General features: G+C 41.3%; 1 protein-coding gene across 2 annotated transcripts; it reads right to left on the reverse strand.

The window, feature by feature from the left end:
* Positions 1–2,857: 2,857 nt before the first annotated feature.
* glyctk (glycerate kinase) lies at positions 2,858–18,125 on the reverse strand. 2 transcript variants are annotated; one of them, XM_034166273.1, is made up of 5 exons: positions 18,051–18,125; positions 5,240–5,641; positions 5,008–5,159; positions 4,749–4,924; positions 2,858–3,897 (listed from the first exon to the last, which is right to left on the reverse strand). In XM_034166273.1, the coding sequence occupies exons 2-5, from the start codon at positions 5,593–5,595 to the stop codon at positions 3,004–3,006; spliced, it is 1,578 nt and encodes a 525-aa protein (XP_034022164.1). In that variant the 5' UTR covers positions 5,596–5,641; positions 18,051–18,125; the 3' UTR covers positions 2,858–3,003. The 2 variants fall into 2 exon arrangements, with proteins under 2 accessions (XP_034022164.1, XP_034022163.1); XM_034166272.1 differs by lacking the exon at positions 18,051–18,125 and having other exon boundaries at positions 5,240–6,041.
* Positions 18,126–27,729: the final 9,604 nt, after the last annotated feature.

The raw sequence follows: 27,729 nt of genomic DNA on the forward strand, positions 1-27,729 counted from the left end.
CGCCATCCGAACACGTCCGTGATCATCCGCAGAGGCACGCATATCCGCAGCCAGGATTTTTGAGCCGCATCATTGTCTGAACACATACTGAAGACATACGCAGGACATACATCCCCTGTCATCCGCTGATATCCGCAACCGACGGGTTGGCGTGGCTTGGCGGCGGATCGGGACAGCGTGCAAAACATGACGCGTGCCCAGCACGGCCACATCACGGTCATATGTGGTCACATATGTCACATGTCATAGAATCCAATGGACATCGACATTGTTTAACCTTGACCTTGCAAACCAAGCACTCAAACAGTTAAAACTTTTCCATTTATTAATTCTGTTAGCTCAACCAATAATTTGCACCATTTTTTTTTATTTTTTTTTTACTAAAATTACTCTGCCTTTTCAAAAGGGTAATGTCTAAGGTGTGTTTGTGCCAAATCTGGTGCTTGCATCACCATTTGAAGGATTCCTCTAAATATTCTCTTAACTGCTGCACAAATGAGGGAAGACACCCAGACAACTCTGACAGAGTTATAGGCTTCTGTGGTTGGAGAAACTGCATGGTGAAACTTTTGTCTGTTGCGTGACCAGTTACTTGTATACCGCTTCATGAGGAAGTGGTAAAGAATAAGGATTTTTTTTCTTACAAAGAAATTGCAAAATTTCAGCTGACGTTTGCCAGAAGTCACATGGCAAACCCATAGATTTGACCTGTTTTACATTCCTTCTCTACTTCACTCCGACATGAAGCTGCGAATGGGAATGCAACAGGCAAATGTCGTGCTGTCACCAGTTTCTTCATTCACATCCACAGAAGCCAATAATTGAGTTGTCATGGGTGTCTTGGTAGCTTCTCTCAAGTCTCCTTCCAACATGGTCACTCAGTTTTTAAGAGCTATCCACTTGACACAGATTTACCAAACAGTATCATATTGTTTGTATTTCTCAATGATTAACGTAAATGAAGTCCGAGACATATTCGGTAACTTGGAGATGTTCATGTATCCATCTCCTGACTCGTCTCAAGAAAACTGACTGTAAAAGTGATTATGTAATCCTTATAGTTACAATAATCTCAATTTTTACCAGAGGCCATCAAATATGGCCATCGGGTATCGCAAAGGCTTTGCTTCCGTCCGTCCGTCCTTCCATCCGTCTGTGCTCAGCACAAGTTCAGTGCATATGCATGTTTCTCATATTATGTAAAAGCTGGAGAGAAATAAGCACTTCTAAAAACAGTGTTTTTGGACTCCAATAACACCTCTGAACATATTTACAAGCCATTTTGCAGACGTTAGCATGGTGATGTCATATGCTGGTAGCTAGCTGCAAAACTCTGTTTCATTTATGTGTAAATATAACCTCTGTGTCATATATTATGCAAAAGCTAGCGAGAAGTAAACATTTCTAAAACTGAAAACGCTGTTTCTGGAACCTGATAACACCTCTGCAGTGATTTACAAGAAATTAGCATGCATGCTAACTTCATATGGAGTTAAAGTTCTCTCATTAATACCTGCAAATGCACAGAGGGTGATCTACAAATATTCCTTGATTTGTACAATTGATGATTTGATTTAAACATGTATAAATTGTACGTAAGACAATAGGATCTTAATAATTAAACTGTAAATTATAAAAAAAAAACAACGCTCATACGGCCGAGGACATTTTAGCATTGCATTCTATTTTAAAAGTGTTGCAGTCTACATTCAAAAAGCACCCTTTAAAAATATAATATTTGTAATTTTTAAAGCCTTTTTTAACGGCATCTGCAGGAGGGCGAGTATGTGGGCATACATGAGCTTTTGAAAAGACTAAGTTACCTTGATGTGATGCGTAATGCTGACGTCGTGACATCTCGTAAATGTTTATTTCTCACTAGCTTTTATATAATATATGCAAAACAACTTAGATTTACACATAAACGCCGCAGTTTCAGAGCGTTTTCTGCAATAGTGGAGGAGGAGTCAGACTGAGGCGACCCAGCACACATCACTGTACCTCTCTACTGTGATTGGCTGCCATTGTATGCTTCCCATAATGCTTCATGCAAGTCTGGGGAAGCCCTCATGTGATCTACTTCACTCTCTTCAACTGTATGGGTCTCAAACATAAGTACATCAAGTCTGTCTTTTCTTCTGAAATTTTTACCTTGAGGGGAACTTTTTATACATTTTTTTTCTGCACAACGTGAATTTTGAATTTTAATCATATTGGTAACGTCATATTATAAATCCCCTACTTAAAGGCTAATAAAATTATAGTGGTACCAGTGAGAATTCTATTTATGCCTTAAATCTTAAAAAGCTCAGTGGCCCTATACTTTGAAGCAACTGTAAAACTACTGTAAATTCAGCTCTGATATTTCGGGTTCTGACAGATATGGGTGAGAACCAGTGAACCTCGCATTTTGGATCAGGTTGGCATTTTTAAAATGTAAAATTTCCTCCAATTAGCAAGGAAAGTGTAGGCTTAACGGAGTCGATAACTCAGTGAGGGACCAAGTAGGTGCACAAAATTTCAGTAATTGCAAAAACTGATAAATATTCAGATAAGAAATTTTGTATTGACAGACAAAGGGTGAACTTTCTATTATAAGAAATGTTAGTATCTCTTATCATGCAAAATGACCATAAAATAAAAATACATAGACTCAGTTCATTTTTGTTTGTTGCTTGTTTTTTGTGTCTTTTAAACAGCACTGAATATGAGAGTCTCTACCTCAATTTCATTGTATTTGTGCAATGACAATGAAAGATATTCTGATTCTGATAGGCCTTCAAGTTGCCTGTGAAGCTTTGTTGCTAATTGCAGGGTCCTAATGGCCAATAAGGCCACTTTGTTTTGTTGGACTTTGTAAAATAATGTCCACTAGACTAAAATAGTTTTGAGTTTAAGCACCCAACTGGACTCTATTCCAGAAAGTAATAACCTCAGGTTTTATATGACACACACACACACACACACACACACACCTGTCTATACATGCACCTCTGATGTAATTTATTCTATGTTAATGGGAATTGGTGGAATAAGGAGGATGTGCACATCCATCACATTAGTGCATGTTAGGCCAGGTACAAGCAAGCGCTGCCCAGCAGAAAGGCTTTTAAAAAAAGTGAAAGAATCATTGTTGGCTTGGACCTGGTCAATGTCTACTCCCTGTGTTTTCGCCTCTTCCAACAAACCAGCATCAGTAATGGCCCCTGCAGCTTCAGTAGGTCCATCTTGTCCATCGGTTCCACCACTAAGGAAGACTGGACCTTTTGGTGGCAGCTCCAGGTCTCTCAGCTCTATTCCCACTCGCAGAGCCAGCTCCTGGTTTCGACCACCTCGACCCTTGCCAGTTAGCACCACAGTGGGCTCACCTCCAGCTAGCAGACAAGTAGCGCCCCATCCTTCTTTACGGCCTTCACCCAAGACTTGCATGGTACGGGACAAGTCCCAAGACTTTACACCAACATCTAGCCCCAAATTCAATAACTTAGTAGTAAGCTCAGGAGGAGGTTCTTCTCGAGAACAGGCAAAGTGGGCTAGGAGGCCATAAAGATGACACACTGACCTTACATCCCCACACACTCCTGGTGACATGATAACGGGGCGAAATCCTAGCTCTCGTGCTTGGCGACTAGCACTCTTGAGGGCAGTGCTGTTGGAGCCAATCACAACATTAACAGCATTCGGTGCTTTATCTGATTTATCCTTGTGCTCCTCTGTGGTTGTTTGGCTTTGTCTCCCAAGGACCTGCTTTACTGAGGCTGGTAGAGAGGTCAACATCTTGTAGTGTTCAAACACAGATAATACTTTCTCAGGCTCCACCTCATATGGCACAGTGGGGCCACTGGCTATCAAGTCAAGGGGATCCCCAATCACATCGGACAAAATGAGCGTGACAACCTGTGAAGTGGTAAGAGAAGTGACATTCCGACAAGTCTTATTCTAATCCAATTACATTTTTTTCTGCAAATCTGATTGATTAATCGTGTGAGATTTCAGACCGTAAAATTTTGGGGTAACGATGGCAAAATATTCGACTCACATTTGGATGTATTACTCCGCGCCCTGACCAATGTTGTGACGAGATGTCATTCCTGTTGACAGGCCAGCCCTCCGCGCAACTGTGCATGCACAATACTGTCGGGACGCGGAACTGAGATATACAAGATACACAATTTGACAGAACACCAGCTGCGCTCACTGTTATGCAGATGTCATAATGGTGCTGTTAGCTGAGAGCGAGAGAAAGTCACGTACTGACGCCACCGCCAAAATGGGTGAATTTAAGATACGATACGTAAGTATTGATATGGATTCTGACACAGAATTACCGTTTCACATTTGATGAATTTGATAGATTTTCACATTTGATGTATTACTCCGTGCCCTGACCAGTGTTCTGACGAGATGTCAATCCTGTTGATAGGCCAGCCCTCCGCGCAACTGAGCATGCGCAATATTGTCGGGACGCGGAACTGTCAATTTATGCGACGAGACACACAATTTGACAGAACACCGGCTGCGCGTGCTGGTACGCAGATGTCATATTGGCGCTGAAAGCGAGAGAAAGTCGCGTACCGCCGCCGCCACCAAAGTGGGTGAATTTGAGCTTTATTGGCAATGCCAATAAAGCTCAAATTGCGATCGTATAACCAGCACGAACGTCCGCAAATCATCAGACACAACAGGGTTACTCCCTAATTGATGTGAGTTTCTTTCCAAATAATACAAATTAAAAAAATAAATGATACCTGGGCTGGATGAGCACACCGTGCAAGCCCCCCACCCTTTAACAGGGAAAGGGCTCGACGTACAGTGTTCAGCTCTTGAATAGTGGCACCAGCAGCTGCAAGTCTGCGGGTGATATCCAGTTTCTCTTGCAAAGTGACTGGTGGGATTGGTGCGGGTAACAGCGCAGATCCTCCACCTGAAAAGAGTCGGTACCTTTTGTTAGAAATGTTCATTTTAAGGTGTGATTACATAAGGAACAAGTCTCAAGAGAACTTTTACCTGAAATCAGTACAAGTAGCAGGTCTTTCTCCGTTAGTCCACTGGCTAACACCTTGATGGCTTCCGCTGATTTCTGGGAATCACCATTGGGTAAGTTATGCTTCGCACCTTCCATTACTTTGATGCGGCTGTTTTCTTTCAGCAACAGATGGCTGGGATGGAAGTGAGAAAAATGATCTTGCTTTACTTTGCTTCCTTTTAAAAACTTTAACAAATTGAAGTGTTTTCTTACTGTTTTCCGTGTTGCTGTAATGTCTGCTGAATCCCATGGGGCACGCTGATGATACCTTTCACCAAGTGATCACCCATAATCCTCTCTGCCTCTGCAGCCATGCCCAGTACAGCTTTTCCAAAACCCACCAAGTACAGATTCTGTTTGAGCGTGAATTTATGGCCGTTGATATGGACGGTGTCTTCCCTGCGCTCTATACTCCGCTGGACCACAATGTCTGGCTGCACTGCCTCCACTGCTGCAGCAAATATTTCTCGTGCCCGTGAGTCCAAAGACATTCTGCAAAATGTAAGATTCCTTTGTCCCGCAAGTGCCAGAAATGGCCGAAGGTGGAGCAGGGAGAGAATATGAGCCATGTCCAATTAAAGGGGTGTCAGCAAGATTTGAATAAATGAAGAAAACCTGTGTTAAAAACATAATACAAGCATCACAAAAAGTAAGGCTTTTCAAACATGAAAATGTCAAGTCTTAGCTTTCATCTCCCATGTGCCTTCTGGCACACGATACCTAAAATTTTCCATCTTTTCAAAGCAGATTTTCTGATGACATGTAGTGGTAAGGTGGAATATTGCAAACCATCCGTGAAAAGAAGCAGTTTACTGTGAGCGTTCTTTGCTTGTCCCATACAATAATATCTCACCGGTTAGCCCGTAACAGTTTTTGCATTCTAAAATGAATATTGCACCATTTAAACTGCACTTCAGGTGTATCAATAAAATTGTGCATTTTATGGTAAAAGCACTAAATTTGTAACAGACATTGTTTGACATGTAATTTAAAAAAAATTAGATATCATGCCCAGCTCAATTTTTCTTTTTTTTTTTTATCCGTGTAATTGTGGTTGGAATGGATTCAGTGTGCAAGACAACATGTGCATCCAGAAAGTATTCAGAGTGATTCACTTTTTTCATATTTTGTTATGTTACGGCCTTTTCCCAAAATGGAGTAAATTCATTTTTTTCCCTCAAACATTCTACACACAACACTCCATAATGACAATATGAAAAAAATGAAATTTTTGCAAATTTATTAAAAATAAAAACCTAAGAAAACGCGTGGACGTAAGTATTCACAGACTTTGCTCAATACTTTGTTGATGCACATTTGGCAGCAATTACAGCCACAAGTCTTCGTCAGTATGGCGCCACAAGCTTGGCGCACAAGCATCATCAAGTTGGATGGAAAGCGTCGGTGCACAGCCATTTTCAGATCTCTCCAGAGATGTTCAATCAGATTCAGGTCTGGATTCTGGCTGGACCACTCAAGAACATTCAGAGTTGTCCTGAAGTCACTCCTTTGATATAATTGGTTGTGTGCTTAGGGTCATTATCCTGCTGAAAGATGAACCGTCACCCCAGTCTGAGGTCAACAGCGCTCTGGAGCAGGTTTTCATCCAGGATGTCTCTGTACATTGCTGCATTCATCTGTCCCTCAATCCTGACTAGTCTCCCAGTTCCTGCACTGAAAAACATCTCTATAGCATGATGCTGCCACCACCATGCTTCATTGTAGGGATGGTGCCTGGTTTCCTCCAAACATGATGCCTGCCATTCACACCAGAGTTTCTTTGTCTCATCAGACCAGAGAATTTTGTTTCTCATGGTCTGACTATCAATCTAGTGACAAGGGGCACTGGCAACCCAACACAGTGTATATAAAGAGAATCAGCAGACAAGAGACAACACAAATCTAATGCTACTAAGTATAATATGTTATACTCCAAAACCAATATCAATATCACAAGACTGGAACTTGTCCACATAAACCAAAACGCTAGAACATGAACATGCACAGATATACAGTAAGGAAAATAAGTATTTGAACACCCTGTGGTTTTGCAAGTTCTCCCACTGAGAAGTCATGGAGGGGTCTAAAATTTTCATCTTAGGTACATGTCCACTGTGAGAGACATAATCTAAAAAAAAAAAAAATCCGGAAATCACAATGTATGATTTTTTAATAATTTATTTGTATGTTACTGCTGTAAATATTTGAACACCTACCAACCAGCAAGAATTCTGGCTCACACAGACCTGTTAATTTTTCTTTAAGAAGCCCTCTTATTCTGCACTCTTTACCTGTATTAATTGCACCTGTTTGAACTTGTTACCTGTATAAAAGACACCTGTTTACACACTCAATCAATCACACTCCAACCTGTCCACCATAGGCAAGACCAAAGAGCTGTCTAAGGACACCAGGGACAAAACTGTAGACCTGCACAAGGCTGGGATGGACTACAGGACAACAGGCAAGCAGCCTGATAGAAGCCAACAACTGTTATGATTATTTATTAGAAAGTGGAAGAAACACAAGATGACTGTCAGTCTCCCTCAGTCTGGGATTCCATGCAAGATCTCATTTTGTGGGGTAAGGATGATTCTGAGAAAGCTCAGAACTACACAGGAGGACCTGGTCAATGACCTGAAGAGAGCTGGGACCACAGTCACAAAGATTACATTAGTAACACATGATGCTGTCATGGTTTAAAATCCTACAGGGCAGCAAGGTCCCCCTGCTCAAGCCAGCACATGTCCAGGCCCGTTTGAAGTTCACCAGTGACCATCTGGATGATCCAGAGGAGGCATGGGAGAAGGTCACGTAGGCAACTAAGGAGGGGTGTCATTTCAAGGTCCTGGAGTGGCCTGGCCAGTCTCCAGACCTGAACTCAATAGAAAATTTTTGAAGGGAGTTGAAACTCCAAACCTGAAAGATCGAGAGAAGATCTGTATGGAGGAGTGGACCAAAATCCCTGCTGCAGTGTGTGCAAACCTGGTGAAAAACTACAAAAACGTTTGACCTCTGTGTTCAAATACTTATTTGCAGCAGTAACATACAAATAAATTATTAAAAAAATCATACATTGTCATTTCCGGATTTTTTTTTTTTTTTTGATTATGTCTCTCACAGTGGACATGCACCTAAGATGAAAATTTCAGACCCTTCCATGATTTCTAAGTGGGAGAACTTGCAAAACCGCAGTGTGTTCAAATACTTATTTTCCTCACTGTAGATGAACAAAGTATCTCAGAGTCTCCTTAACATGAGTGTGAAAGGATGAACTCCACAAATATATCAGGGAACAATGCAGTTTGATTGACCACGTCTATGCTGTGGCTGCTGTTGCTGGTGTTGAGTCACTGTGACACCATGTGCCTGGCCACTGCCCAGTGAGGCCTGACTCTGGTGTTGAAAGCAGTAGCTCTCTGGTGTTGAAGCTGTATTATCTGTGTTGTACTGAGTCAACTATATAGGTTTTCACATAGTATTATCATTATATTGTTCAGTATTTGTGATGAAAAAATACACGAGTCATTCACATGCCACCAAGGAATGACTATAATGATATTGTGATTTTGATATCCACAGGAGATGTTTTTCAACAGGCCAGTATAAGTAAGATTGACAAATACATGCATTTGTAGGCCTGATTGTGCAGCACAGGAATGGGGAAAATTGGTTTTGTTATCAATGTCTTTTGTAGAACAAGCTTCTACAAAGTATGAAAACAGCAGACGGCTGTGTTGTTTCATGCATATTAGGGATGAAGGAGAGAAGATACAGCTTGCAAATAAGAAACTATGAACTCAGCAGTTCAAATAACACAAACATAAGAGTTTTCATTGCCTTTCTTGAGCAAAAACAAGTAAACTTTGGGAAAACATGTAAAAACCGGGCCGCAATTTCATTTTATGCAAATTAGACAGTGAAGGAGTAGAGATACTGCATGCTAAAAACAACATTTTAATTCTGCATGTCAAAATACATAAGAATAGAACTTTTATTTCTGTTTCTAAATCAAACAAAAGTAAACTTGTGGGAAATTTGATGAAATGGATGACTATTTTGTTTAAATTAGAAGGTGAAAGAGTAACGATACAGCATGCCAAGAGCAATTTTTGAACTCAGCAGGTCAAAATACATAAGAATCAGCCTGTTATCTGCTTTTAACAGAAAATACCTTGGGCAATCTACTTATCTGAAAATAGAACCTAACTATGACAGAGTGACCATTGGGTTCTTGGTCACCTCCCTGACTAAGGTCCTTCTCTCCCAGTTGCTCAGTTTAAACGGGCGGCCAGCTCTAGGAAGAGTTCTGTTGGATCTGAACATCTTCCACCTACAACTGATGGACTCCACTGTGCTCAATGGGACCTTCAAAGGATCAGAAATGCTTGTGTACCCTTACCCAGACAGGTGTCTCGAGACAATCCTCTCTCTGAGGTCTGCAGACAATTCCTTTGACTTCATGCTTGGTTTGTGCTCTGACATGCACTGTCAACTGCGGGACCTTATATGTAGACAGGTGTATGTCTTTCCAAATCATGTCCAATCAACTGAATTTACCCCAGATGGACTCCAATTGTCCCCGGGGCCTCCTCCCTCGCTGGAGAGGTGTTCCGGGCACGTCCCATTGGGAGGAGGCCCCAGGGAAGACCCAGGACACGCTGGAGAGACTACATCTCTCGGCTGGCTTGGGAATGCCTTGGGGTTCCCCCGGAGGAGCTGGGGGAGGTGTGTGTGGATCGGGAGGTCTGGGCAGCTTTGCTTGAGCTGCTGCCCCCGCGACCCGACTCCGGATAAAGCGGAAGAAAATGGATGGATGGATGGACTCCAATTGTCGAAACATCTCGAGAATGATCAGTGGAAACAGGATGCACCTGAGCTCAAGTTTAAGCTTCATGGCAAAGGCTGTGAACACTTACAGTATGTGCATGTGATTTCTTAGCTTTTTATTTTTAATAAATTTGGAAAAATCTTTAAAAAAAAGAACCTTTTTACACATTGTCATTATGGGGTACTGTAGAATAGGTTAGGAAAGAGGGGGTGGACTATCAGCCCACAAATGGGCCCATTGCTCCCTCCAAAATAAACCTTCTTAGTTACCTTTTGGTACCCTTGATAAAGGATACCAGGTTTCTTAGCTTTATAGTTTCCTAATCTGGTCAGGTTCGAAGATAACGGAACCCAAAAACCTCTGCGTCAGTCTACCTCATACTGGACACTGGCCCAAAAAATGGAGAGACGTCCCAGGTTCCTCCCCACAAGCTGTACATGTACTGACCTATTGGAGTCTCATTACTATCCTGTGTCTGTCAGGACTGTGAAATGAAAATTGTGAAAACCGAGGAAAATTTACAGGGGTCCGGGGGACGCAGCCCCCCCATGAGCCAGGGTCTAGGGCCCGCGGGACCCCAGAAACCAAATTAATTTTGTACTAATGAGACATTTTCAGCATCTCCTGGAAGAAAAAAAACTCAAAAGAAGTACATATTTAAATGATCCTAGATTCAACCTTTCATTTGAACTGCCAATGATAATGTTGAAATAACAGAATATATGTAAGTAGGACATGGAATGATTTTCCTTTTAACTGTAAACCAAATTATGCATTGACTCAGAACAGACTACATGATATTCATGAAGACTGAAAAGACTGTTAAAGCATTTAAAAAAAAACACAGCTCAAGTTTGTAGAATATTTTGAAAACCATGGTAAAATATCAATAACATACATTATAATACAAAAGTCACTTATTGTTGTGTGAATTACTGTAAATCCATTAAAAGCCAGTTTTGTTTTGTTTTTTGTTTTTTGCAATGAAAGAAAATCTACATAAATTAAAAAGTCACATAATCTTGTCTGAAATCCTGTTTGAACAGCACAATGTTTATTTTCCAGACAGAAAAATTCTTACCATGTTTCCTGATGGCACAAGATGGCATTTCGCTTTTCGTTTTTTAATGTTTTATCTCATGCTTTGAGTGAGACATGTTACTCCGTGGAACTCCGCGGACACTGATCTTACAGATCAGTGTCCGTGGTTTTATAAAACTTATACGATGTTGTAAAAAACAAAGAGTGCTTTGTGATAGCCATTTTACAAACTTGGTGACAATCACAATTAAAGAGTACAGCACTAGTCTTTTGGCTTTCTTAATGGCTGCTTTCAAAATATTTCTAGTCTTAACATATTGCTCCCATCCTTTTCCAGATATCTGAGCTGGCACAGATATAGATCTGTGCCACTTGGCCCTGACTTCTTTGCCGGAGTCCTGTTAGCTCTGGTGTCCACCATGGTGGCTTCTTACCAGGCTTACAGGTCTTCTGCGGACAAGCCGTCTTGTAGGTCACCGTCAACACAGTCTTCTGTAAACTTCAGTTTCTATGTCATGTACAGTTTTAGATGAGTATTGAAAACCAGTTCCTGTTAAGAATCAATAAGAAATTATTCGATCCACCGCCATCAATAGCCTTTTTGCTTCCCTTATTGGTTTGTCAGTTCACTTAACGATGGAGCGGCTACTGCTTCTGAGGGTGTGTATTGGGAAAATAATATCTCTACATTGATTGTGGGCCCGCTCTTTCTCTAGGACCTGCAAAGTGAAGCAGCAGGTCGCAGCACAAGCTGCAAAACAGCAGGTCTGCAATTTCTCTATCAACACCCCTCAAAGCCATTTAAAGATGTCAATTGTGAGTCACCTTTGTGCTGATCAAAGTCACTAACTGGGACTCTTCTCTTGTTGTGGGCAAAAACAAGAATCGTCCTCCTTTTGTTCCACACCAGAGTTTTTATTTGTTCCTTATTAAATTTTCGTGGGGCAGGGGCACGCAATGATTCTCTGGTGTGAGCTGGACCCATTTCGTCAGTTCGTAAACTGAAGTTACTGTCCCTCGTGCAAAGGAAATAATAATAATAGTATCCTCTGTTTTGTGGGACTAGCTGCACAGCTCCAAACACTGCGCGGCTCTCTGACGAGTAAAGCTGGAAACATAGATTTCAGACAGAATTAATAACTTCAGCGTGAATCTCTGTTTTAAATCAAATTACACCTCTTTCCAAATCTTGTAATACAAACAATAAACTACAACCAACCAAAACAGTTTTTTTTTCTCCCAAAATGAGATGTCCTCCATTCTTTATGAATTACACTGATCTTGATGTGCAGCACAGCCGTTTGCAAGACCGCAGCCCAGAGGTATGGAGTTAAATTTTCTCATTTATACCTGAAAGGAAATGCTTTTGACAAAAACTACAGATTTTGTTTATTTCTATTTATGTCCAGATATGCGCTTGTTCAGCTCCCGCCTCCAAAGAAGCAGGTACTGATGCGCCATTCCCAGTCCCTTGTCCTTTCTTTTTCTTATGCTTTCTGCTTTTTTTTCTGCCACCTGAAGAGGCGGAAAAACTATCTTCCAGGTAGAGTCCTTCCATGCCTTCAGACAATGGACGGATATCATCCCCTTCAGAAATGCTGTCAGAGTTAACAACATCTGAAGCTGAAGCCAAAGTTGCAGCACTCTCTTCCAGCTCTGAGTTCCCCGCATGCAGGGCACAAGATGTTCCCATAGTATTACTGACAGGCCCAGCTGGGTTCCCTACTGGACAAGTCAGAGGCTCAAATGTATGACCACCCAGGGCGCCTGCTCCCTGCATACCCTGGGCTGGGCCCCCAGTGATTTTAGAACCCTCATTCACCAGGACTGAGGGCCGGTCTCTGAATTGCTACCCATGATAATGTTAGTCAATTTGCTACAGGCCGGGACCCACAACAAATGAATGCTGACTACATCCGGGTTTGACTTTGGAGTTTTCCATCTCCTACATGGGTGGTCAACTAAGACTAACGGGTTCCACCTACCTGGCCATTTTGGTCCATGGCCTCCTGGGAAGCCCCGAACAAGTACCAGCCATGCAGGCCAGCCCGCCAGCCCCAATCGTTAACCAAGGCCAACAGGGCCTGCCCGCACAGCCAGCCAAGTCCATGGCAAGCAAAGGCAGCTCTCCCATCCCTAAGAAGAAGCCTCCCATCAGAAGCCCCTAATCAGAACTAGCCATGCAATCCAGTCCACTGGCCCCAGTTGTTGACCAAGTCCAGCAGGACCCACCCACACAGCCAGCCCCAGCCCAAGGCAACCAGAGGAAGCCACCTCAACCCCAAAGAGAACCAAGAGGTGGCCTCCCAGGACGCCTCGAACCATAACCAGCCACGCAGGCCATCCAGCCAAGCCCAGTCACTCACCCACCAAGGCCAGCAGGTCCTGCCCACACAGCCAGTCCCAGCCCAAGGCAGCCAGAGGAAGCCCTCCCAACCTCCAAAGGAAAAGGAGTTCCCTATCTGCCACCCAGAGGATGTGCCTCTACCCTGTTAGACCTCAGCCTTATGTTATGATATTATGTGTGGAATTTTGAGAGGAAAAAATTCGTTTCATCGATTCTCTGATAAGGGTGGCTTAGTGGTTAGCACTGTTGCCTCACAGCAAGAAGGTCATCGATTCAAACCTGTGGCCTTTCTGTGTGGAGTTTGCATGTTCTCCCCGTGTCTGCGTGGGTTCCCTCAGGGTGCTCTGGTTCCCTCCCACATGCAGGTTAGGTGAATTGGAAAAGAGGTCTCGATCTCAATGGGACTAACCTGGTTAAAAAAAGGTTAAATAAAAGGGTGTAACATAATAAAATAGTAACATAGTAACATAGTAAAAAGTGAAGCGCCGTGAATACTTTCCAGGTGCACTGCAGAAAATGACACTTCATTTTTGTGTGTGTTTGACATGTGTTGTGTTGTTTTCCATGTTTTCTTTCACACTGAATCCATACATTTTACCATAAAATGCACAACCGCCGTCATATTTTACACATACCTGTCCAGCTACATTATAAAGTGGTAAATGCTGTAGCATCTCAACATTTTTGGAAATGTGTTCAGGCCTGAATTGCAGTAATAGATGTATATTAACAAATGAAATGAAGTTGACCACACAAAACATGAAATAACTTTGATTCATGACGGCAATGAAATAAAAGCCAAAGTAAACATATGAATCACTGCTTTATTTGTTTGCTTCTTTTTTATACACTGTTGCAACTTCTTCCTATTTGGGGTCGTACATTATTGCTGGTCTTACCACTGTCTTCCAAAAATGACCTTTACCCCCGGCTTTGATTCTTTTGTAATACTAAAGTCCAAACACCCTCCTCCACTCTGCACTCTTGTCAACTATTTCTGTACCAAAGTCTTAATGTCCAGCTGCCATTGCTGCAAGGTAACTTCTAAATGCTGTTCATTTAATCCCAAATATTAACAAATGTTTTCCAGGTCGTATTGAGGTCAATGCATACATAATACATCCAGGATTTCTCAAAGTAAAACTTCTTTTTAAAGGGTTAAAACAAAAAGTGTACACACCTTCATCTATCTGTATCATGCAAAACTCTACTTCGACAATATCCAAAAAGCTCCAGAGTCCAATGCAGTTTTTCCCCGTGAAACAGTTCTTTCTCAGCAATCATGGCTTTGCCTACCTGTGAGGTTTTTGGACTTTAATAGCCTGTGGATTCTGTCTGTGCTCGAGCTGAATAGTCACACGGTGAATCAAAATCAGATCAGATACTGACCGAAGCTGTGTACCAGTTGTTTAATGATTTACTAGACTTAGCCGCAGGACACATAAAAGCACTCACTGCCCATCTGTATGCACATCTTGATCTTAATTTCTTACTCCGGAATAGGGGAAACCAGGGCACGGTGAATCACGGGGCACAGTGAATCAGTAGCTATATCTGCAAAACTACATATATATTTGCAGCAATTATGCCGTATTTTTATGCATAAAGACATCCCCCTTATAAATTAGTGTTTTCTTTTTGGATTAAAAAAAAAAAAAAAGCAGCTTTGCTTTCTGTATAATATGCTAATAGAAGGAATCGCGATGACGTCCTGCGCCTGGGCGGGGGGGGAGGGGGGGGGCACACTGGTAGAATCCCTGGATTGAGAGAGTAACGACATGATGATTGGGGAAAAAAAAAAAAAAAAAAAATCGGTCACATGACTCGTAGTGCCATTTTGGGTTCAAAATAGCGTTCGCTGTTAATCTGTCTGCATGTAAATCCAGCTATTTTATTTATTTATTCGCTGAAAATGCCGGGTTGTTGTGCAATTGGAGGCACAAATACACACAGCAAGGGCTTCAAGATGTACAGATTCTCTTCAGATCTGAACAGAAGAAAAATTTGGGAAAATAAATAAACCTTTGGCTCATTGTTTTTCCTCCATCATTTTTTGTGCTGGGTGCACAAGCAGAAGTGCTGCATTTAATGACGCTTATCAACATAAGTGAACTGCAGCCTGATGCACGGATGTGCACACCGGTCGGACTTGCGGGATCGAGTGTCTTTTTTGGACTGCGTTTAAAAAGTTCCTCAACTTCAAAGCACGTCTTGCTGCTGCACTCAGTCGGCCCACAAACACGGAACCAGACAGTAGAAAGAGCTCAGACAGACATCAACAGGCCCCTAAAGGCGTCACCTCACGTGACCACTGATAAAATAACTGTACGCCTCCAACGTGAAAGCCTTCATGGGCATCATCTCCAAGATTTAATTTCTCCCAATATTGCTTTCGATCTTCATGATCAAGAATTGACAAGCAATCTGAGGTCATCTTTCCGTGCATTTTCTCACCGCATCTGCATGGAGTCTGGAGTTTTCTGCTTGCCAGTCCATGCACATGCGTGGGAAAGTCGGAAGTAAACAACAACGGCGTTCCCTTCTATAGATCTGCCTGTCACCTGCTGAACACGTGGATGGTGGAAGTCAGGAGCAGGTGTAGTTCTCAGTGAGAGACACCTATTTCTTTCCAGAAATGGACCAAATCAGAGCACCAAATTAAGCTTCCAAGTACCAAATTAAGCATTAAATGTACTAAACCAAGTCTCACAACTACATAACTGAACACAGCAAGCTGTGTTTTCCAAACAGGAGCACAGGATTACAACACGAAGTGTTACTTTTTTTAGTAGGGTGACTTCTACAATAACTAGGTCACCCATGATTACACTGAGCAGATAGGAATGCCAAAACTCACGCTCAGTCCGTCAGATTAGTGGTTCCAAAGTAACACACACCCATTCCTGTGCTCAGGATTCGAAGCACGGTTTATAAACAACAGTTTCAAAATGTCAGTCACGTGGTCAACTTTCATTTAATTTACAGTATGCAGTTTTGACCAGGAGGTGGTGCACTAACATCAGTAGGTTTTGAAATGTTTATAACCAACTGTTTTGGATGTTTTAAACCGGCTTCAAAGCACAGAATGTCAGTGTGAGGGGAAGTGAGGCACTGACAGAGGCTGGATACAACATGCAAACTGACAGGCGAGGCGTATGAGTAAAACGGTAGGACCTTTAATGCTGGCAAGGGTACGGTACACAGGTAAGCAGTCCACGGTGCAAAAGTAACAGACGTGGTTCCAAAAAACAGAGCAGGGTCAACAACACAAGAGGCAAACAAAAGAACTGTGATGGAGAGCTGGTAAGTGACAAAGTTACAAATGAGCAAGGAAGAAGTGAACATAAGCAGCTTAAATAAGGAGGGTGGTGATTGGATAATGAGCCGAGAAGGACCTAGGAAAGGAGGTGTGGTCAGGTGAATCCAAAAAGAGAAAAGAGAGGCAAGAGAGAGAGGGAGTGAACATGGCAGACAGACAAAGACGAAACAGGCTGGTGCAGGAGTACATAAGTACATGAAGGAGGCAGACGAAGACAGGATGAGACAGGCAGGTGTGAGAAGTGAAAACATTACTAACAATGAAAACAGACAGTACGATCAGTGACTACAGAATAACCGTATAAAGCACAAAAGGAATGACACAACTAATGATTACACAAAGAAAACACAAACTGGCAATACAAAACTAGAACAGGACTGAAAAACTGAAACTGAAAAAGATAACTAAATGGCTAACAAAGTCAAGGTGAAACAGTAACTACATGAAAAACAAAACCCGAGACTAATGAATAACAGATATGCAAAAAATGACTAAAATTTAAACAGAAAACCAAAACCAGAGACTAGAGAATAATACAGAGAAAAGGAATGAGCAATACCAAATTAGAATTAGAATTAACAGGTGACAAATATAAAACAGCAATTAAATCAAGGCCGGGGCAGATGGTGGGAAACGAAAACTGAAATTAAAAAATGAAAACAGGAACACCAACAGGACCAAAACCTGACACAGAAGGCTGTGATGTTTCATTATGTTGTGGATAATCTGCTTTGGGGAGTTCTCACTAGTTACCACAGCAGTATTTAATTATGCATTTTTGTAAGTTGTTTTTTTTTTTTTTTTTTTATGAATGGCATCCAATGGAGCCACAGAGATGCATAATATAGGAACTCGGACTGAAACTGCAAATGTCTGCCTGAATTTTTCTGTCCAGTCCAGACACTTATTCGGCCCAAAAAAAAATTTGGTTCAATTCAAATTCAATTTTTGGTTAGAATGGTTTTCTTTGGGTCAAATGACATGAGCAATTTGACTGAAAAAACTGCATTACAACTGGAAATTAGGCTGAAATTGCAAATATCTGTCTGAATTTCTATCCAGCTCAGTCCACTTATTCTGCCAAAAAAAAAAAAAAAAAAAATATTTTTTTTTTTTGGCAGAATGGCATTTATTTGGCCCAAATACATGAGTAATATAGGTTTTGACTGAAGAATATGGTGACAATCGGAAATTTAGCCAAAACTGCGAATATCTGTCTGGATTTCTGTCCAGTCCAGACACTTATTGGGCTGAAAAAAATACGTTGAATTTTTGGTCAGAATGGTGTTCATTTGGTCAAATGACATGAGGAACATAGGTTTTGACTGGGAAAAAAAATCAGACATATATTCGCAATTTCAGCCCGATTTTTAATTATACTGCAATATTTTCGCCCAAAACCTTTAGTCGGGTGACTTCTACAATAACTAAGAATGCCTTTGGTCACCCATGATTAAACTGAGCACACTGGAATGTCAAAACTCACGCTCAATCCGTCAGATCAGTAGTTCCAAACGTACACCCGTTCCTGAGCTCGGGATTCGACACACGGTTTACAGACAACAGTTTCAAAACGTCAGTCACGTGGTCAACTGTCATTTCATTTGCAGTACGCAGTTCTGACCAGGAGGTGGTGCGCTAACATCAGTAGGTTTTGAAACGTTCATTGAACAACTGTTTTGGATGTTTCGAACCCGCTCAAAGCACAGAAGTCTGTGACGTTAACTTGGGAAGCGTTACATCCGAGGGAGCGAGGTTGATGACGTGAGGGGGCGTCGCCCCCAAACGTCCCCTCGTGGCGCCGGGTCCGCGTTTCATTATGTCGTAGATAATCTGCTTTGGGGAGTTGGCATCGGGACAGCATTTAATTGTGTGTTTTTGTTAGGGTTTTTTTTTTTTTTTTTTGCTGGGGTGTAATTTCAATTGTTCATACTACCAGTGACGTTAAATCACACACCTATGTGACGTAATGGGTGAGTATAAGGAGTTAGAGTACCTGTACATAGACCTGGGTTTCATTCCTGCTCATGCTGCCTGTGTCCATGTACATGACACTTCATCCTGAGGCAGAGTCAGATGATTTTGCCCTAAAACCTTGTCGTCCTTTACCATAGTGAAGTTGGTTACCACTTACTAGTTACATTCACAACTAGAAGCACTCAGAGAGTGCAAACCTCCGCCAAGGCCATGGGGTCACTGACGCCATAACATCTACACGCCGTGGAATCATTGAACCTAAAAAAGTCTAACAATGATGTTTGTTCAGTAGTAAAAAAGTTTCATCTGCTGTGACTGGATAGCATGTATCCTTAGCGCTTGGCATCACAGTTTATTGCAACTTGCACCTTTCCCAGAAGCTACTGTCATCTGAGCAGATATTGATATTGCATGTGCTTATAGACAAAAACAAATAAGAGACAAAATTCAATTTATTATTCAACTAAACTGCAAATATATGAATTTTTTAACATTTATGAAACACTTCTCTAAACAAGGCCACAGGGTCACTGACCCTAAAGAGATTCCCTCCTTGGCACAGTGATCTATTTCTTTTTGTCTCTTTCTCTAAAATTGAATATAATAATCATTTAGATTATTAATATATAAACAAAAATAAATTTAAGAAATATTACAATTTGAAAACAAATGCACCTGAACGTGATGACAGCTGCAACTGCTTAATGCTAACTTTTAACACTGAAAATGCCGTAGACACGCTAACGCGTTAGCATCGGAATCCGGATCGTGATCCGGATCACCACTAAAATTTAATCACTTGTTTCTCTTGTCATTTCCAACCACTCCACAAAATTTCTATAAACAAAAATAAATTTAAGAAACATTACAATTTGAAAACAAATGCACCCGAACGTGATGACAGCTGCAACTGCTTAATGCTAACTTTTAACATTGAAAATGCCATAGACATGCTAACGCGTTAGCATCGGTATCCGGATCGTGATCCGGATCACCACTAAAATTTAATCACTTGTTCCTCTTGCCATTTCCAACCACTCCACAAAATTTCATCAAAATCCATTCAAAACCTTTTGAGTTATCCTGCTGACAAACAGACAGACAAACAAACAAACATGACTGAAAACATAACCTCCTTGGTGGAGGTAAAAAAAAAAAAAAATATATATATATATATATATATATATATATAATATAATATAATATAATTTTTGGTATGAATGACATCCAATGTATCCACAGAGATGTACAATATAGGAAATCGGACTGAAATTGGTATATCTGTCTAAATTTCTGTACAGTCCAGTCCAGACACTCATTCAGCCGAAAAAAAAAAAATCTTTGGTCAGAATAGCATTCATTTGGTCCCAAGACATGAATAATATAGGTTTGGGGCAAAAATATGGCAATACCATTGAAAATTCAGTTGAAATTGCAAATATTTGTCTGAATTTCTGTCCAGTCCAGTCCAAAAACAAATTTAATTCAATTTTTAATCAGAATGACATTCATGTAGTCCAAATACATGAGTAATATAGGTTTTGACTTAAAAAAAAAATTGGTCACAATCGAAAATTGGGCAAAACCTGTGAATATCTGTCTGGATTTCTGTACAGTCCAGACCAGACATTTATTTTTCTGGGAAAAAAAATAATTAAAAATTTTTTTGTCAGAATGGTGGAATGGTCAGAATGGTCAAATGACATGAGTAAATTCTAATTCAAATTTATTAATTGATATAGCGCCAAATCGCAATGAGATCGCCTCAAGGCATTTCACATAGCATAATAAAAACAGAGAAAACTGAATTCAAAATTCTAAAACACAATAAAAAGACAAAATCATGAAAGAACACAAGAATCAAAACACACCATAACACAATAAAAGTAATGATAAAACAAGGAAAACAAATGAGTCTTTAAACGTTACTTAAGTCTCTCTGAGTAATGTAGGTTTTGACTGAAAAAAAAATTCAGACACATATTCATAATTTCAGCCCGATTTTTAATTAAATTGCAATATTTTTTGCCCAAAACCATTATTACTCATGTAAGGACCAAATGAATGCCATTCTGACCAAAAATTGAATGTTTTTTTCTTTTTGGCCGTATAAGTGTCTAGACAGAAATCCAGACAGATATTTGCAATTTTAGCTCAATTTTCAATTGTAACCCAATTTCTTTCAGTCAAAACCTCTAAGGTTGTGAAAACATTCTGGACTCACATGCCATTCCAACTCATTATACAAGCTTTGCTTAATTTATTACCACCCTTGAAAAATGTCAGCTACCTATTTTATAAACATTACCCAATCTAGAGGAACAAAATCTGTGAGTGACAGTGCAAGGCGGAGACTAGTGAGGGAAGCCACCAAGACATCTCTGAAGAAGCGATAGGCTACTGTGGCTGTGATTGGGAGAAAATGTATAATGCAACTTTTGTCTGTTGCACCACCACCCACAGCCTCATAGTGAAGTGGAGCAAAGAAGGATTTTCATACAAATACCCAACCAGTAGACAGACTTGTGGATAGTTTAAACTCAGTGTTCAAAACTACACTCGACATGATTGTGTCACCTGTGTTAAAACCACGCTCCTCCAAAACACAGTCACCTTGGTTCAATGATTATCTGCATAACCTCAAGCATAAGGCTAGAGGTCTAGAATGGAAATGGCATAGTTCAAAATTAGAAGTATTCCACCTTGCGTGGCGTGATGCTATCTTAGACTATAACCATGCATTACTGGCTACAAAGTGGACCTACTACTCTGATTTGATCAACAAAATCAAGCATAACTCAAAGTTCTTGTTTGACACGGTGGCAACACTTATTCATGGACAACCACCTGTAGCTCGCTCTCCTTTTACAGCACAAGATTTCCTGGATTACTTTGAGAAGAAAATAGATAACATTAGGTTGAACATATCCCAGCATGCCTTAACCCAGCCACTACACCCTGCTATTGAGGTGGGCGCCACTACCGAGGTATAGATTTACAGAATGTGAGAGTATCTCTCTAGGCATGCTGATGAAACTCATAACATCAACAAAAAGCACAACCTGCTTATTTGATCCTATACCAATAAAATTGTTTAAGGAACTGTGGCCCACTCTTGGACCGACTGTGCTGGAAATGATTCATCTTTCTTTAACTTCTTATCTTACTGAGAATAATCTGTTTGAGCCACTGCAGTCTGCTTTTAGAAAATATTCCACAGAGACACCTCTCACTAAAGTGGTGAATGATCTTCTGTTTGCAATCGATTTGGACACCACTACGGTTCTGTTGCTGTTAGACCTCAGTGCTGCATTTGATACCGCGGATCATCATATTCTACTTCATAGGCTGTAAAATCATTTTGGGATTACTGGGAGTGCCCTTGCATGGTTGACGTCATACTTGGCCAGTTGTTCTCACTGTGTTTTGCACAGTAACACTACCTCTAACCTTAGTGACATGAAATTTGGGGTTCCACAGTGGTCCATCTTAAGCCCCCTGCTTTTCTCCCTTTATATAGCGCCCCTTGGGCACATATTGCAGCATTTTGGGATTATCTTTCACTGCTATGCTGATGATACTGTTATACATGCCGATAACTGCAGGTAATCTCATTCACATAAAATCCTTAGAAGATTGCCTTGCATCAGTGAGAAGTTGGATGTCTACTTTTTAAACTCTGATGAGATTGAAATGATGGTTCTTGGTCCAGTGAGACATCGGCATCAATTTGACCAGTTAACGCTTAGCCTTGGCTCGTGTGTTATACATCACACTGACAAAGTGAAGAACCTTGGGGTAATTTTTGATCCTACATTGTCCTTTGACCTCCGCATTAGAAATATTATAAGGACTGCTTTCTTCCACCTGCGAAATATAGCGAAGATTTGTCCCATCCTGTCTATGGCTGATGCTGATACCCTGATCCATGTGTTTATCTCTTCTAGACTGGACTACTGCAATGTTATATTTTCTGGTTTACCGCAGTCCAGCATTAGGGCTCTCTAATTGGTTCAAAATGCTGCAGCCAGACTTTTGAAATGAAGCAGAAAGTTCGACCACATTACACCCATTTTGGCGTCTCTTCACTGACTTCCTGTCCCAGTGAGATCAGATTTTAAGGCTCTGCTACTAGTCTATAAAATTGTTCACAGAGTGGCACCTCCCTATCTAGCTAACCTAATTAAACCTTGTGTACTGGCCCGGGCTTTGCGTTCTCAGGGTGCAGGACTACTTTGTGTCCCTAAGGTGAATAAGAAGTCTGCGGGTCACAGAGCATTCTCTTATCGTGCCCCTGTTCTGTAGAATGATCTCCCTGCATCAATAAAACAGTCAGATTCTGTGGAGACTTTCAGTTCCAGACTTAAGATGCCCTTATTTTCCCTTTCGTATGGCTAGCTTACTGGCATAGTATAGTTCTATGCTTTTTACTGTTTTAATTCATTTTATTAGGAAATGAAGTGTGCCGCGGCCTCAACTTTACCTAAATTCTGGGTCTTTTAGTGAAGTGTAGGGCTAGTGGCTGGCGATCACCTTAGGATTTCCTGTTTTTCTTGTTTAATGCTGGCAAAATATACAGTATTTCTTGTCTTTCTGATGCCTGATTCTGTTTTCTCTCTGTTTAAGGTGCAGCTCCATCCAGAGATGGGAGTTGTATTCGTGTTGGCGATCCTCCTGTCCTGTGCGCCAATAGCATTTCTTGTACATTCATCCGTGAATTGTTCTGTAATTTATGTCTGTAGCATGGCCCAAGCAGAGGGTCACCCCTTTGAGTCTGGTCTGCTTGAGCTTTCTTCCTCAGAGGGAGTTTTTCCTTGCCACTGTTGCTCTGGGGGTTAGTAAGGTTAGATCTTACTTGTGTGGAGCACCTTGAGGCAACTCTGTTGTGATTTGGCGCTATATAAATGAAAATAAATTGAAAATTGAAATTGAAATACAAAACTTCAAATCTAGGTTTGCGTCTCTCATGTGCAACCCCAATTCCAATGAAGTTGGGATGTTGTGTGAAATGTAAATAAAAACAGAATACAATGATTTGCAAATCCTCTTCAACCTATATTCAGTTGAATACACCACAAGACAAGATATTGAATGTTCAAAGTGATAGACTTTTTGTGTAAATATTTGTTTCATTAACATCAGATCATTGTCCTCAAAATCTTTGTTGATTAATGATCTAATTATGGATCATCATTTATATATGATTGGCTTATGTGAACCTGGCTCCAACCCAAAACTGTCCTTCCTCTGATTGAGACCTGCCCACCGGCGTACACTTTTAGTCACGTGTCTCGTGGTGTGAAGCAAGGCGGGGGTGTTGCTTTTATTTATAAATCTAGGTTTTCTTTATTAGGTGTTGGGGGTCACAAATATAATTCGTTTGAGCATCTCACTCTCCGTTATACCCATAATGTTAAGTACTGTCAGGGTCATAAAACTGGAGCTCGGCTCTGTTATTTTGTCACCGTTTATAGGCCCCCTGGCCCATACTCTGATTTCTTAGATGAATTTGGTGTGTTCATCTCTAGTTTGTCAACTAGTGCAGATAACATTTTGATTATTGGTGACTTTAACATTCATATAAATAAGGCCTTTGATCCCCTTAGCAAATCATTTTTGCAAATTGTGGAAGCATGAGGATTCCAGCAATGCATTCAGGACCCAACACACATTAGTGGAAATACCCTGGATCTGGTTCTTGCACGTGGGTTTGCTGTCACGAATATCGACATCTTGCCTCTCACATCTATGGTCTCAGACCACTCACTTCTCAGGTTTACATTTACACTACTGCCTTTAGTGGAACAACAACCTCGTCTGCTACTGCGGCCGGCATCGTATTAAACCCTCAACTATGACTGAACTTGAGGCTAGACTACCTGATATTTTAAATTAGAGTTTGGAGAATGCTAAATCAGTAGACAGCCTTACGGATAGTTTAAATTTAGCACTTAAAACTACACTTGATAAGATTGCGCCTCCTCTTTTGAAGCCACGCCCTCCCAAGGCACAGTCACCTTGGTTCAATGGTTACTTGCATGATCTCAGGCAGAAGGCTAAAGGTTTGGAACGGAAATGGCGTAGTTCCAAATTAGAGGTGCTCCGCCTTGCGTGGCGTGATGCTATTCTAGACTATAAGCATGCACTACTGGCCATAAGGCAGGCCTATTACTCTGATTTGATCAGTAAAAACAAACATAACTCAAAGTTCTTGTTTGACACGGTCGCATTTCTTATTCACGGGCAGCCACCTGTTAGTCATTCTCCTTTTTCAGTGCAGGATTTCTTGGATTATTTTGAGAAGAAAATAGAAGATATTAGGCTGAGCATATCTCAGGATACCTCGGCCCAGCCATTAAAACCTGCTATGGATGTGGGTGCTACCACTGAGGAGTTACCACGATTTATAGATTTTAATACGTATTTCATTAGGCATGCTGACGAAACTCGTGGCATCTACAAAAAGCACAACCTGTTTATTTGATCCCATAACAACAAAACAGTTTCAGGACCTGTGGGCCGACTGTGCTGGAAATGATCAATTTGTCATTAACCTCTAGATCTGTTCTGAAATGTTTTAAATCTGCAGTGATTAAACCATTACTTAAGAAATCTAATCTTGACCCTAGTGTATTGAAAAATTACTGGCCGATATCAAATCTATCATTCTGTTCCAAAATTTTAGAAAAGGTGGTTTCACGGCAGCTCGTAGACCACCTCACTGAGATTGATCTTTTTGAGCTGCTGCAGTCTGCTTTTATGAAATATCACTCCACAGAGACAGCGCTCACTAAAGTAGTGAATGATCTTCTGCGAGCAATGGACTCTACGGTTTTGGTGTTGTTAGATCTCAGTGCTGCGTTTGATACCGTGGATCATCATATTTTGCTTGATAGGTTGGAGAATCTTTTTGGGATTACTGGAAGTGCCCTTGCATGGTTGACGTCATATCTGTCCAGTCATTCTCAATGTGTCTTGTATAATAACACTACCACTAACCTTAGTGAGATTTGGGGCTCCACAGGGATCTGATTTAGGCCCCTTGCTTTTCTCCCTGTATGTAGCACCCCTTGGGCATTTATTGCAGACTTTTAGGATTGCCTTTCATTGTTATGCTGATGATACTCAGTTGTACATGCCAATAACTGCGGGAAATCTCACTCCCATAAAATCCCTGGAGGACTCTCTTCTATCAGTGAGAAGTTGGATGTCTAGTAACTTCCTATTTTTAAACTCTGATAAGACTGAAATGATGGTTCTTGGTCCAGTGACACATCGGCATCAGTTTGACCACCTGGCGCTTGGCCTGGGTTCGTGTATTATACATCATCCGGGCAAAGTGAGCAACCTTAGGGTAATTTCTGATCCCACGTTGTCCTTTAACCTCCACATCAGGGATGTTACTAGGACTCCTTTTTTCCATCTGCAAAATATATGAAGCAGCAGGACCTTCATGGCCGGGACGACGGTGGGGATCGAACCCACGCGGCTCGCACAAAAGACTGTTCCTCTACCAGGTCAGCCAAAGGGGAACTCCCCGTCAGCCAAGCTAGCGGGAACGTCTCTTCAATTGGGACCCGGGACTTTCATCCCGCTACATATATCAAGGATCCTCCCCCTCCTGTCTATGGCTGATGCTGAGACCTTGATTCATGCTTTTGTTTCTTCTAGACTAGATTATTGTAATGTTCTATTTTCAGGGTTACCGCAGTCCAGCATTAGAGATCTTCAGCTGGTTCCGAACGCTGCCGCCAGACTTTTGACACGTAGCTGAAGGTCTGAACATATCACACCCATTTTGTCATCTTTGCACTGGCCCCCTGTCTCTGTGAGAGCAGATTTTAAGGTTTTGTTATTGACATAAAGTTGTTCATGGATTGGCGCCATCTTATCTGGCTGATCTGGTGGAACATTACATGCTGGCCTGGGCGTTGCAGTTGTAGGATGCGGGACTTCTCTGTGTTCCCAGGGTGAAGAAGAAGTCAGCAGGTCAAAGAGCCTTTTCTCATCGTGCACCCACCCCATGGAACAGTCTTCCTGTGACCGTGAGGAAGTCAGAGTCTGTGAACATTAAGTCAAGACTGAAAACCCATTTTTATTCTCTTTCTTATGAATAGTTTTAATTTCTTATCTGTTTTATTCTTTTACTTCTGTTTTTAATTATGGATTTGAAATTGTTTATTCATTTTTAATTATTTATTTAAATTTTATGTTGAATTCCTTTTTAAATTGAATTGAAGGTAACCTGGCCATCTCTATAATTCCTGTATTAGAGCGAACTGTCTTTCCTGGTGTTCCAGACACTACTGTGAATGGCTCCCATGCTGCCCTGGTTCCTGGCTCCAGGCTATCTGCACAGCAATGTTACTTTGGAACTCTATGGCTCTCAGCTCAGAGCATGCGGCTCTGCCCTGCTCCAGTTAAGTTCCTTCATGTCTCCATGGGATTCTGTTCTCACTCATCCCTGCCTGTGACTGTGCATGTTAAAGAACTCTTCCTAAGAACTGTATGAACTCTGACATTGAACTGTTAAGAACTTTCCAAGCTGTCAAGTCCCACTTAATTGGAACTGTGTTCCAGATGTGTGGCACTTGACCTCTGAAGTAAAAGTGGGCGATACCGGGAATTTTGGTATTGATCCTTAAACACTTAAAACAAAATCTCCTGAGGTAGAGGGATGACTTGAGGAGAGCGCTGAGTGGGCGGGCCAGGCTGAGCCTACCTGCATGGCTGTTGGCTGGTGCTGCTGAGCCATGTGATGGCGCAACAATAAAACAACAAAAGACCGGGGGGGATGTGCTGCTCCGTGTTGTGTGACACAGCGCAGCGCTTACAGACAGAGAGTAGACTTTGATCAGTCAGTGCGTGTGGGAGAGAAAAAAGCTCGAGTATCGATCTTTTTATATGAGGATCGTTCAATATCAATACCAGCGTTGGTATCGATATTAGGATCGATCTGCCCACCTCTACTCTGAAGATAACTCTTGAACTGTGAATGATTCCTGAACAGTATACCATATTTCTTAAAAGTAGAATATTATTTCCATAACTGTGAACACTTCTGTGTTAAGCCTCCTGTGAACTGTTAGGGCATCCTGTGTTACGAGTGCAATCACTCACCATCTTTTTCCTCCGTTCTTCTAGTTCCTGCTTTCGGTTCTGTGCATCCCACCTGGTCATTCACAACC

Source organism: Thalassophryne amazonica, chromosome 3 (assembly GCF_902500255.1).
Source record: "Thalassophryne amazonica chromosome 3, fThaAma1.1, whole genome shotgun sequence".
In the NCBI taxonomy this organism is placed as follows: Eukaryota; Metazoa; Chordata; class Actinopteri; order Batrachoidiformes; family Batrachoididae; genus Thalassophryne; species Thalassophryne amazonica.

Coding starts and splice junctions, on each gene's coding strand:
- glyctk (XM_034166273.1), bottom strand. CDS start 5,595: ATGGCTCATATTCTCTCCCTGCTCCACCTTCGGCCATTTCTGGCACTT. Junction 5,160..5,239: donor TTACAGCAACACGGAAAACA/GTAAGAAAACAC, acceptor CTTCCATCCCAG/CCATCTGTTGCTGAAAGAAA. Junction 3,898..4,748: donor GGTGTGCTCATCCAGCCCAG/GTATCATTTATT, acceptor ACCACTTCACAG/GTTGTCACGCTCATTTTGTC.